The sequence below is a fragment of the Anoplolepis gracilipes genome, chromosome 17 (assembly GCF_047496725.1).
Source record: "Anoplolepis gracilipes chromosome 17, ASM4749672v1, whole genome shotgun sequence".
NCBI classification, from domain to species: domain Eukaryota; kingdom Metazoa; phylum Arthropoda; class Insecta; order Hymenoptera; family Formicidae; genus Anoplolepis; species Anoplolepis gracilipes.
The window spans coordinates 9,218,955-9,237,007 of record NC_132986.1 but is presented as its reverse complement, the minus strand read 5'-3'; the positions used below and the strand labels follow the sequence as shown (position 1 = coordinate 9,237,007).

The following is an 18,053-nucleotide window of genomic DNA, read 5'->3' as shown; positions in this document are numbered from 1 at the left end:
AAAGTGTAGCACAGAATATAATAAAATTGCAATAGATATTAAAAACATCAAAAGCATTGTGATATGAATATTTCTAAAATCGTAATCAGTATCGACTATAAAATATTGAAAATTTAAATATCGAGCGATAATATCGGTGAAAAAGAGTGATGAAAAACACGTGTTGATTGTAACTTATTACAGTAATAGAATGAATGCGTTTTAAATTGCTAAACACGTCATTAACTTGTTTACAAATATTGTTATTAAAGATTTGTTATTTTGAAGGTAAACATATCCTATAAATTGGATATTCAAAGGTTGATCATTCTTTACGGCATATCTCTTTACTCGTGGTAATCCAAATTATTTTAATCCAGAAAATTTTGCTTGTTATCCACATGTAGCAATTGTTATGTTACATTAATTATTAAAATTTACATATAATAAATCTTTCTAATTTTTGCTAATTATCTTTGTCTTTATCTTTTTCTTATTTCTTTAAAAAACAATTAAAATGAAAAGAAAAAAATGTTAAGAGAAAATATGTTTTTGATGTGACATATGCAAGCTCGATTTGCCGTTGTATCGACTGCTATTTAAAAAAAATAGGTCTTCCGACATCTGGCGATTATCCGTGATTATGTCCTTTCGTTACATGGTTTCATGTCGAGTCACTCACGCATCGAGAGAATCAGACTGTTGGTTTTCAATGCAGATATGTTATTACTACTCTCTTTGTTCGATCTGTCATATTGAAATATGAGTAAATAGTATTGACACATGATATTTACGATAAAAGTTTGGCGGTTCATGAATTTGAAATATATTTTAAAATTTATGCAAATATATAGGACATATCTAAAACGTGCAAATTATTGTTTTATATATATATATATATAATAAAATAATTGGACATTATTGTTTAGCTCATAATTATTACTCATATATATAAAGATTAATTCATTATTTCATAAAAATTAATATTTTATTTCAAATATACGGAATGTATATTTATAAACAAATATATATATTTCGAATATTATATTATCTAACAAAATTATTATATGTATCTTCCTTATTTCTTTAAGTAACAAATATCTCGAATAAAATATGATCTAATAAATGGAGCACTACTTCTACTTGTATTAGAGACGATTAATAAGGAAATATATAACAAAACATCTTAAAATATATTTGAATATTTTTGTAAATATGGCATAAATTCGTCTCTATAAATATTTTTTTTTATAAAATTAGGTTCCGGCGATAAAGTATGCGTGTACGTATAATGTCGTCATTATCGTAAAGTCAATGAATTTCGTGTTTATTTTTCCGTAGTTTGTGAAAGTTTTAGAACGAACACGTAATTATATCCAGTGGATCCGATGTGCACGTGCATGCAAAAGTTATAATCGCTATCTTAACGAGATGTGTTATCATCTCGACTTGTAGTAAGTATATTATACTAGAAAATAGACATTGAATTTTTTAAAAGTAAAATTAATAATAATAATTATAATTTTTATTAAAAACTCTTGTTTCTTTGCAAATTGACACTCTCAATGATTTGATTTTATTTTACTAAAAAAACACACATGCGCTACTTGGGGATTAATCCTAATGTAAAATATTTCTCTTATTTTTTTAGTATTTTTGGTGAATTATTTTGCACATAACTAGATATTTGAGTTTTTGGAGAAAAAATATTTGAGAGATGTAAAAATGTGTGAAGCAAATTAAATTCAAACTATCATTTCAGATTGTTGAGCTATTTATGTGTATAAATTATTTGTGAGGATAAGAGAGAGAGAGAGAGAGAGAGAGAGAGTTTGTATATTACTATATACTTTGTACAATATTATACTGTTGTGTATGGAATATTATTCTGAGGCTACTGCTTATTAATTTATTAATTTTTTTTTATTTGACTTGCATTTTGTACAAAATAATTTTACAGAGTAAAAAATCCAAAATTAATATTTCCCTGGAAATATTAATTTAGAAAATATAAAAGATTTTAAGTGAAAGTTATAAAAGTATCAAAACTCATTTAAAATTGATTAAAAAATTCAATAGTTAATTTCTTGCTCTTACAAATTCATCAATCAGGAAACTCTTTACTCGTTCGTGTTTCTAAAACATTTCTAAGTTTCCTTAAGAATGGCACTAAAACTTAGAGTCTCTAATTTTCCTGATTTTAATCTTCACTTCCTACGCGATCTGGAGCTTTCGATGTGCGCGTATATAATTTCTCTTGATCACCAGCGGTAACTCTAAAAGCGTGCCACCGCACGCAGATCTTTACATCAGATCATGATTTCATCGTCGATGCGGTGTCCACCGGATGATCGTATCTGGACGCGCGCAAGGCGAACCTTAAATCACGCGATAGCGACAATTTGTAGGATACGTCATAGATATGACCGGAATAGATTATTCTCGTGGCCTCGATGAGAGTTAAGAGATTCCTTCTAAGAGAGAATGTTATATTTTATGTACGATACAAATATCTTAAAATATAAATATCGATTTGTATTGTCATTGTATTTAATGAATAGCTTCTTATTGTGACTTTCTCATCGTGCTTACGTTATAAATGCATAAATTGAATATAATAAAAGTTAGAATTAGACTTTTAACATAGATATAAAATTAAATTATTAATAGTCATATATAATAATATGCCCATTTATAATTTAATTTTTAATTATATTCATAATTTCTATAATTTTAATATCTATGATTTAAATAAATGTGATTTCATAGTTATAAATTATAATTATTATGATTATTATAATTTCTAACTTATAATAAAAGTTAGAATTAGACTTTTCGTCGACGTCTAAAGTTTCAACTACATATAACATTAACTCGCTTTTAGTACTAAGTCTAAACCGCTTTTCTGTTTTTACTGTACTAAAGTATCTGATTATGTTACCTTCCCATTTGAAAGTGTTATGTCGTAGATGTATGTAATATATCGTAATTAGAAATATTATATATATTTACAATATTTATTTACAGGTATCGTTGAAGATATTGTTACTAGACTGATATATAAATAAAATGCGTTTATTATATCTTAGTAACTGTGACAATATACATATATATAAATTATTTAATTACACGTTAAACATTAATAATGTACATTTTTAATGTTTAACATGTAACTAAATAAATTCAATATATATAAATAATGTATGATAATGATGATGCTTTATATACAATCGTGCATTTAGTGATATAAATCGCTATATTATAATATTTTAATAACATTGTTTTTATATCGCGGATGAATAAAAATCAGATATTCAATTTCTATTAAGCGGTAAAAATTGTCTCGTCACAGAACACATGAAAATATGGTTCGACGCAGATAATATAATGCATACTATGCATATTTGTATTGATTTTATGATTCGCATTCTCAATCAAAACGATTCAGTCGATACACGCATTTTTGTTAAGCGATACAAATTAAAATGCATTCCGATGGCGTGTTTCGCGATTTTTTAATATCTTTCCTTGATTTGCGTCCATGTTTGTGAACACGATATACGTGGCGTATATACGTACAAATATGTATATGTATGTATGCGCCACTGTGGTTTCACCAGTGGCTGACCATACCACATTCCGCTTTTCCCCATTTTCCCGGTCTTTCTAGTCATTTTAGATAGAACATATAGTGTCTGAATACGCTTACGCGCGTACAAGGATGACAGCGATGCATCATTACCCATCGGCTAAACCTCTATAAAGTTAGTATCCTATTTTCAGAATTTTGATATAATCGAGAGAGATAGAATGTCAATTAAAAAGTTTTAGATTTTATAATAATTTTAGACAGAATTTTGCGATTAAATCTAATATATACATATACATATAATATGTGTATGTGTTAGTTTCATATACTTGTTGTATAAAAATAATGGTAATTTTTTGAAATCGTGAAGACTAAAATATTTCAATAATAAATTGATGTCTCAATTAGTGAAAATTGTATGCTAAACGAATTATTTCATTATTAATATCTATTGATGATTATTTCCGCACGCAAATTAATAATTATATTTGAAGACCTTGAATAATTATATTTGAAGATACTTGTAATTGTTTTTCTAGAAAACTTTACTCTCTAATTCTCTAAATAAGTTCAAGCTGAAATGAAATCGATGAACTAATTTCTCACAAGTTTATCCATTTGCCTGTCTACAATTATAGGCAATTACGTAATCATTTTATCGTACTTAACTTTGCATTATTGAAAGAGGGAGAAGGTAAAGAATACCGTACTTTGACACTTCTCTATGTTTGCTTAACAAGGCGGTAGCAAGGAACTTCATAAAGGCAGGAATGCCGTACATTGACGCGTACATAGTTATAGGCCCAACGTACATCGCGATCAATCCTTTGATGTAGGGAACTACGCTTTACGTGGGAGTGAAATTAGCGAATGTAGGCAACTGGATTTACGAGCGGCTGTGGTTCGAAATAGGTATTACATTCTCTGTTCACTGCTGCCGCCAATTTATCGATCGAATCATCCTTTATATCGATGGACATTGATGCTTGGATGACATGACAAGCACGAGGTGCTGTATTTAATTGCATGTAGACAAAACTAGATTTATTTAATATTTACTTGTATGTAGGATATTTCACTAATTCCATTAATAAAATCTTTAAAAATGTATAAGCACTTAATCGATATTCCATATTTCGGCTATTTTATGTTATATGTATAGTAAGGAAAATTTTAAATGTATTACACACATTAATTAATCATGTATAACGTTAAGTGTTCATCTCTTCAATTTGTTTATATTAATTTAATATTAATTAATATCTATATATATAATAATAATTAAACATGACTAAATGTAGAGCGTTTTTAAAATGAAAAATTCTCTGAGGTAATTGTTGTCAAACATGATAAACTTAAATGATAATCCTCGTAATTAGATATTATCTATTTTCTATATCTTGTGCTAGAAAGAGAGCGCAATTATCGATTCTCCAAAGTTTTATAGTGGATAGACTGATAAGACTTAATTACGTTTGAAAAAGTTCCACGGAGATAATTAAGAATTATTTTTTGCTTCTCGTTAAAGCTTAGGTATAAAGGGAAATTTTGGAGACGTATGATGTACTACGTTTGTCTCGTTTGATATTGACACATGACACTTACAAGTGTGTCGCGCGAGAGGAAGGAACTTGCCCTAAAGGGTTTAATCCTAAATCGGGTTTCCAGGCAATCATAATGGATTTACTCAGAGGATTCTACGTCGCTAGAATACTAATTGGTGTTTCAGTCGCTCGAGTAACATTCTGAATTTATCTCGGAAGCATCTCGAAAACCACAATACAACGGAGACGAGTCTAATGATCTTGGAAATTGACATTGAATCGCGCACAACAGTATTGCATATACACTATCGTTTCATTGCTTATGAATAACACACTATTTGAACACAAATTTATTTATATTATTTATATATGCGTTTAACGAATAATAATGAATAATTGAGTTGTCGTCGATGCATAATATTTTGAATAATATGTTTTGACAAAGAAAATAAGATAGGTATTTTTATCTTAACACCTTCGAGTATATACATATTTGCAACTCGCCCCTGTTGCATCTGACCCGGTCTCACGCTGTTGCTCTCTTGTATGTAAAACGCATGCGCTAGGTGGCCAATAGATCCACGCTGTATCACGAAGCAATGTCTGTTCAGGTTACCATGATATATTCCGGCCGTTATGAATGAAAAAGCATCGCTTTCAAATATTCGTCGCTGTTATCAGTACTTTCTTGTACGCTTGACTCTAGTAAAGTAAAACGTATCAGAATTTTTCTCATGTCAGTCAAAATTAATGGAGCGATACATCTTCTCGAAATCGTTTAAATATTTAATATTAAATATTTTTCAACAATCTTTTCTCGTTAAAATATTTTCTCAAAGTATATTTATGAATTTATTAGGGATAAGATTTTTTTATCTCGCTCCGTGAAATAAAAATTCATATATATTCGATTATATTTCAAAGAATTTTGCTATTCTAAGATCTTTGTTGAAGAAAAATTGATTTTGGTTCGACCGTTTGCGGCACAATATACAAACATGAACTCAAAACTGCGTCTACATTCGTGACGCGTCACTAGCCACGGCTTTGATAAAAATTGGAAACGAAATTCGTGTCAAAAGTGCGACATCGAAGCTTTCATTTCGTGCTTGTCGCCGTGGGGAATGCGCGAGAACGAAATTGCGAGAGAGCGAGAGAGTTTCCTCTGTAGAAATCGCGATCCCTCGATACATGTTTAATGAAATAGCGCAAATAAAATATCTGGGAAACAAAAATATTGTCCCGAGGCAACGATAGGCTCGGATACGAGTATATCGGCATCGACGTTTGTTCTATACGTTGCCGCCGGCGGATTTGTTAGAGTTTTTGCCGAATTTCGCCATGGAACAAAGTCAAAACAACCATCAATAGCAATTTGTACGGATTTATGACTTTGCGAGCAGTTTATACAGGCTGTGTCTGGTCGAGAGTGAAAATGCAAATGAGAGACCAGGATAGGATAAAGTCAGATTTAAGATGCAACAGCAGAAAGAACGGAATGTATATTCATTTGAAAATGTAGTCCTGAATCCGAAAAATAAATGCAAAGTAATTGTGTGATGCATAATATAAAGTAAATATATTAGTAGAGTAGTTTATTTTTTTTTAATAAATTGAGGCTGGAGAGGGGCATAGAAATATTTTGTCTCTTTCGCTTTTCGTGTAATGTGATTGCATCGAAACTTGTCATAAATAATTAGCAGTTACATCGATCAATATTAATGCGATAATTATAAAATAATATAAAATATAAAATAATTGTAATTTCAAAGCTCGGTTATTTTATTTTATATATTAATTTTTTTTCTTCTTATACATATATAATTTGTGTATTCTTTCTCTCGCTGTCTCTCTTGGAATAAAACGTTCCAAAATTATAAGAAAATAAAGTTACGCCATTGTATTTCACGCTCTTTCTACGCCAGAATATCTAGACCTCTGCTTTTTCCCTCTGGCATCAGAGGATTAACCCGTTACTTCCCTTGGGTCGATTTTCCTATCAGCAGAAGTTGTTATGACCGAATTACTTTTACGTTACATAAAAGTTTAAAACAATTAATAATCATGTTAAAAAACAATCAGCAAAGATTTTAAGCTATAAGGAGACCGTAATATATTTATAGAAATTAATTAAAAATTATATCAATTTTTTCTTGTATAAAATTTCTCTTGAATCTGTAAAATTCTTCTATTTCCTCGCTAACTTTAAATACCCTATTTTCTCTCTTTTAAAATATTTTAAATAGTTTAAATTCTTTGTACATTTATATACACACATAAATGATATCCTCAATCCTAATTAACCGTAATCCTAGGGATTTCAACCATAGCTTATGCGATGACGCACAAACGGTCGTCGCGATAATATTACGTAGAAATGGATCTTTGTTCACGCGAGAATAATGTTTTGCGAGGTGCGCCAGGTGTATGGACACCCACGGGAACCTGTGACACAGGAAAGGTCGGTCGACCAAACTGAGGGGTAAGGACGAGGGTAAAGGGAACGTATAAGCGAGGTGGCTGCCGGCGACGACGGGCGGTGGGCTCGATGATGCAGCCTAGGCGGTGGAGAAACCGTAAGACAGGGAGAGAGAGAGAGCAGGGGTGGCTATATATAGCAACGCGCCCCGGGCATCGATCGTCGGACCTGGGAGTCCGGATTCGGCATTCGCTCAGCCTAGGCGCCTCTGCTCGTGATCCGCGCGAAAGCACTTCCGATGTTCCGTATCCACGCGAGATTTAAAAGATCACATAGCTTTACGAAGCAACATTCGATTTGGTTCTTTAGATAATTTTAATCATTTATTTATTTATTATATGTATACAATTTTACATATTATAATTATATATTATTATTTTGTATTATATAATTTATCTTTTTTTTCACTCTGGATAATATAAATAAAAAATATTTTAATTGCAAAACTAACTTTTTAGGAGATTTTTTTGTTTATAAAAAATCCGAAATTGTAAATATTAAAAAATTAATTACCAATAAAATAGCGTTAGAAATGCATGTACACACAGTTACAATATTTTTTTATCAATGCCATTTGTCATTAAATTATATTAAATTATACTACTATATTTTTTCGCAATATATTTTATGATTTTCAACGATAAATATCTCTATCTATCAACTTTCGTTAGATAAATTGGAAACGATAGACTTATAAGCGCGCGGTTCAGTAGTAACAGTCTGTAACTGATCAGACGCGATGACTGGGTCGAAATCTTTCGAGCACGCGGTGCTCTTGACATCAAATACGAGACAATTTCATCACAATTTAGTGCATCCTTTGTATCATGAATTTCTCAATGCTCGCCTATATAGGATCATATAAGTTCATTAAAATGGCACTGCTCTTTTACTTTATAAATTGCATCTCTCTTCGTGTGTTTAATATTCAAACTAGATTTTGTTAAAATTTTTTAATCCAATATAAATGAATAATATTTGAGCGTATGGATGATAATTGATTATTGCACTTATAATAATAAAATATTTTGTCCAGATATATTTTTTAACATGTATATTGTTGCAAAAAAGTAATAATAAAAGCACGGCAAAGTAAACGAATGCTAGTAAGCTTATATAAATATAATGAAATAACTGGTAAGCACCGTGAGTATAAGCGCAATTTTACCGGGATTTTCTGTTTTCCGTGCGTGACAGATTCTACCTTCACAGTCACGTGCCGTTTATTAAAATTCCATTTGAACGTCTTTGTGTAGCTTTTTGAAACATTATCAAACGCTTTATACTATCCTCGAGAAACAAGTTAAAATTTTCAAAATGATTATAAAGCCTCGCTACGCAAGATATTTTGATTGTATAATATATTCAGAATGTCTGAATGTAATATACTTTAATTATATGTATTACTTTTACTGTATTAATTTAACCGATTCTCTCCTTTTATTGATCACTTGAAGAATATTTTACTAATGAAATATCAAAGCATTTGTTTGATTTGTATCATATGAATTCTCTTTGTGATTTCAAAATATTTATTTATTAGCATTCAATTAAAATGTTATGTTTTAATTTCTTTTAAAGATTATTATTTGCGTTTCCTCCATATAACGTAACGTACACTATTAGCTTTGAAATATTTATTGCAATTAGAGAATGTTTTATATCAGGTTAGCTATTTTCAAATATTGAATATGAGTAAATAAACTTTTTTTTTCAAATCAATTGAATATGTTTATAGGCTATTAATGTTCTTTAAACATAAACACAAAATTTGTAAATTTGTGGAAAAATTTCTCAACGTGAAACATGTGCACTAATTTATATTTGACTTATAAAAGTATCAATTGATTAATTTGGCCACATATATATTTCTCCATTCTCACATCACGGATATTATCATGAGGAGAAGTAAAAATTATGAGAGAATATCGCGGGCTTATTGTCGTGCAGCTCAATTGGGAAAAGTAGCATAGTACAGATTGCCTCCAGCAATTGAGTTTTCCCGTGAGTCTCACACCCGCGACTTGTTGCATTTGCGAGAAATATAGTCACACTCGTGTGCAACTGTTGCATGAATCACAAATTAATATTGATGTATTATACAATACAATAATATTGTTTGTATAAATAATAACAGAAAAAAAACACGTAACTTTTTTAACGTATTAATATATATTTTAATTTGAAAATAATATTAAAATTAACAATATTATTATTAATTAGTTTATTTAAGTGCGTGTAATGCATAAAATTAGTAAATTAAATTGACACAGATGAGCATTAAAAAATTCATTCTATTGTTGTTACGAGATATCTTTATCAAAGAGAGAATAACAAGCTTCGTCAAGACAGTTTGTCGCAGTATTGCTTACTATGTATGTTCATAATTGCAACCACAGCTATACTGTTTACTCTAATTAGTAAGAACATGTTGCTGCTTTTGATCGGGAAACCGCCTGGAAGCATCGAGCTTTTAGTACACACATGCATATACATAAATACACATACGCGACTCTATTTGACTCCATTAAACTCAATGAATTTAGATGCAGAAATTTCAGCAAAGCACAAAGCCTCTTCTTACGCATTTAAACACAAAGTATAGAATGCATTTAAAACATTTCAAAATTTCACATCTCGGTTGGTTTATTTTCAATAAAAAAGCTTTCGTTCTTTGAACAAAGTATAAAAGGACAAATAACGTCATATTTTTTTCATCTGCATATAATCTATTTTGGTTAAAAAATTTCGATACGAATACGTTGGTAGTCTTGAAAAAGATAAAAATTGTCATTTCGCATATTTTTTACGTATTAAAATATAAAAATACTACAAGATAAAATATTTTATCATGTCTAATTATATCTACTTTTTGCGTTATTATTTAATTTTATATATACTTTTGAGAAAAAGAATAGAGGAACAGAAAAATCCTCTCTATAATTTAAAAAATTTTGAACACAATTTTATATCTTTACAAAATATTAATTTTTAAATATACATACCAAGACTTTTTTATTTCATCTTATATTCACATCAAATTATTATTACATACAAATATTACGAATGTGTATATATATAAGCATTATTATAAACTATATAAAACATTGTATGTAAACTATATTATATTTTAAAGAGGTAAGCTAAAATATTCGATTAGTGAATTAACGAGTTAAACTCAACAAACAAATTTTTAAAAGATAAGAGAATTACATTAGAATCCTCGCTTTAATGTTATTCACAATCTCTTTCAATTTCTTTCGTTTTTCTTAAGGAAGCGAATCTTTTATCGCAATGGATCTTCTTTATCATCAGGAGCATTCTCCCTCAACTTTACGAAGAAAAAGGAAGGCGTTAATTATGATGCGTGAGTGTCGGAAAAAGTTGCTTGCTCCACGATTACTGAGAGTTCCTTTGACGTTTTAATTAAAATATGATTATAATGCGCAGTCATCGATTATTTTTTTTTGGCGAAACTCATTTGCAAATGGATTTATTTGTGAGACAAGACATATGGATGTAGCCATATTCAAGCTCTACATAATGATATTATAAGAAAGGAATACTTTTTTAATAAAACAATGTTTTAAAAATTTTTTTCTTTAATCTATATATATATATATATATACACACGCGCACACACACACACACACACACATGAATGTTAGAAAAAATTATTTATTTAAAAAATTACTAAATTTCTAAAACAATGGAATATAATTTTATTTTGAGAGAGAGAGAGAGAGACGATATGACTTTTTTTCTTAATACTGACATAGTATTTTTATTAATATTATTTAATATTATCTAATATTATTTAATACTTATATAAAATATATTAAAATTATTAGTCTTGAGAGAAGAAGAAAGAGATTCTTTTAATTATTCAATTTAGAATTCTTTGGGTTAATATTTATATTTTATACTATTTAGCATCTTGAGTTAAAACTATTACATTGTTTGTTGTAAATTATATTTGCGTTCTATTTTTTTAAGGCAGACTTATACATACATTATCGGCGAATTGATCCAACAGTAAGATGTCATTGAATCGCGAAATTGCATAGAGAAATTGCAAGTTATCTTAATATACTATATGTTACCTGCACACGTAGATAAGAATCTGGTACACATACGTATATGTGTATAGTCGCGCGGAAATCGTGAGTCAGGTTTCTGTGCTAAGAAGATTGCGGTTCTGGTGTCAGATTAATTAAATTAACTCGCACGGCTAAAGCTCTAACGAGGTCGCGTTTCTTCGTTGCCATGATACATTGCAATTATCTACATTGTGGGAAGTTCAACCGTACATTCAAATTTTATTCCTGCACAAGCAGCTGCTATTTGTACATACATAGTTACACGCAAATAGTTATAAAGCAAAATGCATTATTTGTACGTTTCGTATTATTATTAAACTATTAAAAAAATATCATTTTAAGATAATTTAAAGTTATGTCAATGTTAAATTAATCGCAGAAAAACTGTCATTTTTATAATTTCAAAAATAAAATATAGATAATAATTGCATGTTACTGTTTACGGTAATTTTACAGTTAATTTAATATTGCGCGTATCAATATTTAGAATATGCTGTTAAATTGCACTCAGAGTGCTTTAGTCCTCTTTATCAGATTGTTACTATCAGTTAATTAATTTATATTTAATTTATATGTTTCCAAAAAGGACATTTTATATATATTTTTAATCACATCTTGACTATAAAGCGCGTTTTAATTAATTTAAGATAATAGTTTCGTTGATTTCACAAAGTAGCTGAACGCTCTTAATCCTTTGTGTGAAACTGTACGTAACACTTTCTGCACTAACGGACAATATTCTGATCTTTGTAGCTATCATACAACCCGACACGGGAACATGACCCCTCTTGTTCACATGTTCGATAAAGTAGCTACTGGATGGCTTCCGCAAGCCTAAAAGCACGCGTCACACGCACTTTATGCAACCGAAATGATTCTGATACTTTCTGAGAATGACTATCGTCAAGACACTTTAGTAAAGAAATTATCAGACAATTAATCTCGTTATTTCTGATTTATGTCACAGTTTCCATTTCGCCAACAAAACATGAATCAAAATGAAACAATTTGCATTTAAATGACACGCCGACACAGGAGCATATCGATCGCGAGATTTCAGACTAAGAAAGGAATGTATGTGTACATAAATTTTAAGGATTAAATTCTTTGTGTCATAGTAATTAGGTGTTAAAATCACACTTTTACGAATATTTCAAGCAGATATATTTAAACTAAAAATAAAAAGATCCTTTTGCATAAATTAGTAATCTTTAAAAAAAAAATAATAAATAAATAAATATCACAAAATTTGATTTGTCTGTCGAAAGTTGTAATGCATATAACTTGAAAAATAAACGTTTTTATCCTTTTTATTTCTATTATTATATTTAAATGAAATTTTATCTACACATACACACACACACACATACACACATTTTATTAATTCATTACATTACTCACAAAAATTTGTAAAAGAGGCAGTTATTGGAATTATTCGCACAAATACTCTGTGCATCTAATATATAACATCGGCTTTCTATCTTCTTTTTCTTTTTTTTAAACGGAGTAATAATGTAATGTCTTAAAAGGTGAATGCGCGACGTTATGTTCTTTTGACGAGAAAAATTCGATAGAAATATTTGAGAGGGCTTGATTAATACCTGGAGTTGTTCTCATAATTGAAACGTGATAAACCACCTTGAAATATATAATTATATTTTTCGACTTTGCATACAATAAATATTACGCATAAAATATTTCAAACGCACAAGTTCCGTAGAATATAATTATTGTTAAATAATAATCAATATATCATTTTCGATATTCGATTCGTTTAATACTTCTTACTTTCAATCCAAAATTGTACTTAAATGGTCGAAAAATTCAAAGGCGAGAAAGATAGATATATTACATGAAATACATGCTTCGATAAATAACTCACGATGTTCTTACGAACTATTAATCGACAATTATTTAATCACGTGTACTAATAATTGCTAATGATCGTATCTGGTATCTCTTAGTACTTGTGATCTCGACGATATTACATAGCTACCTTGCCGCTTGAGTCTCGCTACGTAAATGACACCGAGCCACGACCTGTGACCTCTGTATAGCTATACGAAGACTACGCGGTATAACATTTGATTTGTTATTGAAATGTTGGATGACGACTTTCTCTCTCTCTCTCTCTCTCTGCCCTACATATATATATTGGGCGCTACGATTTACGTGCCGTGACCTTGCTATCATTCGCGTTGTAAGACTCGAGTAAGCAGGCAGCTTTGCGAGATGTGTCGTCGCATTATCTTTTAAGACGTGATCATTTCTTACGATTTTTACAATTAGTAAATATCATTTCGTACAATTAATTAATTTCTGAATTTCAATTAACGACTCACAAGCGTATCGACGACTGCTTATCAAAAGTATTTCGTAATTTATATGCCGTACATATGTTTATACCTACTTAAAATATGAATCAACGCGACAGAAATAAGAATTATAAATTATCGTTTTATCACGATCTTTATGAAAAATCGATTCTTTTTAATGACGCTTAGTTTTCGATATATTTTGCATCGCGTTTTGTATGTCTCACTTATTTAAATATATTATTAACATAATTTACTCTCTTCTCCCTCTCTCTCTCTCTCTCTCTTTCTTTCTAATTGAAACCGCGTAGTAATAAACGAATCGTAGAGTCGAGTGATATGGTATAGAATAGTCAAATTGATATGTTAATCATTTAATAATAGTAGGTATATTTCACGAGACTTATGCGTTTGAAATATATTGCGTGTAAATAATTCAATTTTAATTGTAATCTTTTTAGACGATTCTTATTGTATTTTAATTAATCATTAACTCAACTTGGTATATAATCTGGCATCAAAATCAAGTTAACGCTATTATTTTCAAATTGTTTTATCATTGAAATTGATTAATGTCGGGAATGCAGTACAAAGTGTCGCGTGATTACTCGTATTTACGCTGATTGTAATTAATAGTGTCTTCGCGGCACGAATGAGTAAAAAATGAAAAAATGTCATGAAGGAGCAACAAAAGATGAACAAGAGAGGAAAAAGAATCTCGGAAGTTTCACGCGACAACAGAAAATGAGGTGAGCAATGAATTACATATTATTTGAAATAAATTACTTTTTTATCGTAGTAATAATTTATTTTAAATTATCATGTAACATAACACGTATAAAATATTTCAAATGTAAAATATATGTATATATTTCCACACAAATTAATGAAAAATATATTTCAACGTTGCGTTTAAAATTTATAATTATTAAAATTATTTCTAAGAATTTATAAGATTTTTATTTATTATATTTTTAAAAGTTTATATCTAAAAAGAATTTCTGTTTCCGATAATTATAAAATTTATTTTATTTAATATCAAATTGAAAAATAAAGAAATGAAATTTTGTCTACACACACACACACACACACACACACACACACACACACACACACACACACACACACACACACACATTTTATTAATTCATTACATTACTCACAAAAATTTGTAAAAGAGGCAGTTATTGGAATTATTCACGCAAATACTCTGTGCATCTAATATATGTATAACATCGGCTTTCTACCTTTTTTTTCTTTTTTTTAACGGAGTAATAATATAATGTCTTAAAAGGTAAATGCGCAACGTTATGTTCTTTTGACGAGAAAAATTCGATAGAAATATTTGAGATGGCTTGATTAATACTTGGAGTTGTTCTCGGGAAAGGTTTTTCGCAGTTTTTTCCAGAAGGAAAAAAGTCGAGATTGTAGGTTAAAATGATGATGGGGTTACGTGATAGCGCATTGCCTATGAAGGTACTTTTTATTATCGATAACGCGGCCTCGGTATGCATTGCTTATCGGAATCCCATTGGCGATCAATATTTTATCAATAGACTTATGGCCCAAGTACAGTCTCAATTATAATTCTACATTATGTCAATGTCATTCACAAGTAGTTATGCTATTATATATATATGTGTATGTATATATGTAATGGCATAATGACTTGCGAATGATATTGACATAATGTAAAATAATTACTAGAGGGCTAAATTTCAATTTTTCTTTTAATATAGATTATTATAATTAATTTTAATTTTTTTTTTGTGTTAGATAATTTTATCATAGATTTGCACATCTTGTAAATGCAGAATGCCTTAAACTTTAGTATGCTAGATTTTCTGAAAATATAAGCGCTAATTGTTATATTAATATCTAGATAATGTTATCTTACATTACTTATTAATGCGCTCGTAGAAAAGAAAGTAACACATAACGCTAGTTGATGATAAAAATACATCACTTATATAAAAAAGACTTTAATATTTTTTTCAATCACATCTCATTAAAATTTAGAATTTCAATTTGTTTGAAAACTGAGTTTCGCGATAAAAATTTCTCTTTAATTAAATGATAGCTAACTAATCGACGCTAACAAATTCACGCTTGCACGGTGTGAAAACAGACTCCATATTCTTCGGAGATACGTGCAGGAGTTGAAAGATAATTGCTATCGATTTTCTGGACTGTATGCAATCTCGAAATGCGGGGTCCACCTGTTGCTAAGTGCAGAACTGTTGATTTGTTATACTTGTGTTTTATATTGTACTGAGATCACTGTAAATAAAGCAATCAATAAAAACACAAAAAGTACAAATTTAAGTATGGAAATTTTAAATTATTGATAAATTATTAGTAAATTGTGCATATACTAAAAATATATATGTATATTATAAGATAAAACGCATTACATTTTATATCAAATTGCAATAGAGCAGAAAATATGTGTGTGTAAGTGTGCATGGGCAACCGATATAAATAAATAAAAATAATAAATTTTTTGAAATTATAAACATTTTATTTATTCATATTAGAAGAAAAATACTTTCAGAAATTTTGGGTTTTCTTTCTATCTTTGCAATTTCTATCTAATTCTAGCACGTATTATCACACATTTATTTGAAAAGGAAAAATAGATTTGACGTATACAATTTGTATAATCTCTCTTTTTTTATCTTTCTCTCTCTCTCTCTCTCTTTCTATATATAGATAAAATATTTATTTAAAAAAATTTTTTTAATTTTTAATTGCATTTTGAGAAAAATAAAAGAACGAAGAAAAAGAAAAACAGGACAATGAAATATATCTTTTGGCATATTTTTTAAGCATATCTTCACATATTTAATAATAAATATAGTATGTAGTCAGCAGTTTGAGTGTCCGGAATCATGCAGAAGATCTCCGTTAACGAGATTTCATAATGACATCCCCTTAATGAGGGTTTGTCCAAACGAATTCAGTAGTATCGCGTCTATGAAATACGAGACGTCATTAAGATAAAGCGGTTTCGTCACGAAGTGACAAATATTTTATACTTTGATGTGATAATTAACATTAATTATTGTATTTTTTATTAAATTATTTTTATATCATCTTTATATTTTTGAATATTTCCACATCTTATCTACTTGTGCTATTCGTGTCGAAAATTATTTATAATTATTTATAACGCAATAATACATAATAGAAAGTAATAGAGAGAAAGAGAGAGAGAGAAAGATGGAGAGTAGTTATTTTACCCTCTATATTGTTATATGTATAGATATTTTACAACAGAATTTGTGAGAATAAATGCTTTCATACATCATTATATTTCAAAGTGACGGGAATGACGTTGACTAGTAGACATCGAAACATTAATTCTATATGTATTCACGATTTCTATCTCTATAATACAATCAGAATTATGGAGTCTTATCGGTCTCTTTTATCTACGACGCAATCCTATGCCACTATGGAAACCTTTCCCAATACACTTTTTATTGATTGCAACAATTGCTATAATTTACTTTATAATTATATGAATTATCGCACTTTCGTCAAGTAGTTCGATAATTGTTAATGTCTACGTCGTCGTCGTCGCATTGCTCGTAAAATTTCTAAAGAGTTATTATCACCGCGCGAATATCTTGACATTAATTATGAGCTTTTGCGTGCGATAAGAAGCAAAAAGGGTGAAATCAAAAGTCTTAGGGCTCGTATACACACCCTAAAAACGCTTGCATGCCACGTTTGTTTCAGAGTATATTGTACATTTTATCATCAAAAAACCATAAAAGATCGCTGCTTTTATTTGCATAATTCGAAAAATTCAACAGTGATGCATCATTTATTTCGTCGGTTAAATATTACTTAATTAAAAATTGATATAACTAAATGTATTCAATGCGTAAATACATATCTATTTCGTGCGTAACGAGGATTTTTAATAAAGCAAGTGAATTGTCGTTCCTTTATTCGAGTTAATTATCTGTCGACAGAAGATGTTCGCGTGCATCGTTAAATCGTGCTGTGCATTGAAGTTATAGAGTTATATATCAATAT

At 29.3% G+C, this 18,053-nt stretch overlaps 1 protein-coding gene across 16 annotated transcripts in view; it reads left to right on the top strand.

Moving 5' to 3' along the window:
* Window positions 1-18,053, top strand: part of Cac (calcium voltage-gated channel subunit cacophony) — a 160,617-nt gene that overhangs the window by 2,759 nt on the left and 139,805 nt on the right. For 15 of the 16 annotated variants that reach the window (XR_012048341.1, XM_072909368.1, XM_072909364.1 and 12 more), the window contains exons 1-2: window positions 10,871-10,958; window positions 14,689-14,755. The exons of the other annotated variant lie outside the window; for it this stretch is intronic. Coding sequence is in view for 14 of the 15 variants with exons in the window: in XM_072909368.1 (XP_072765469.1) it covers window positions 10,886-10,958; window positions 14,689-14,755 (140 nt within the window). In the remaining variant the exon portion in view is untranslated. Of the gene's footprint in view, window positions 1-10,870; window positions 10,959-14,688; window positions 14,756-18,053 lie in introns of those variants that run through there. 16 annotated transcript variants of the gene reach the window in all.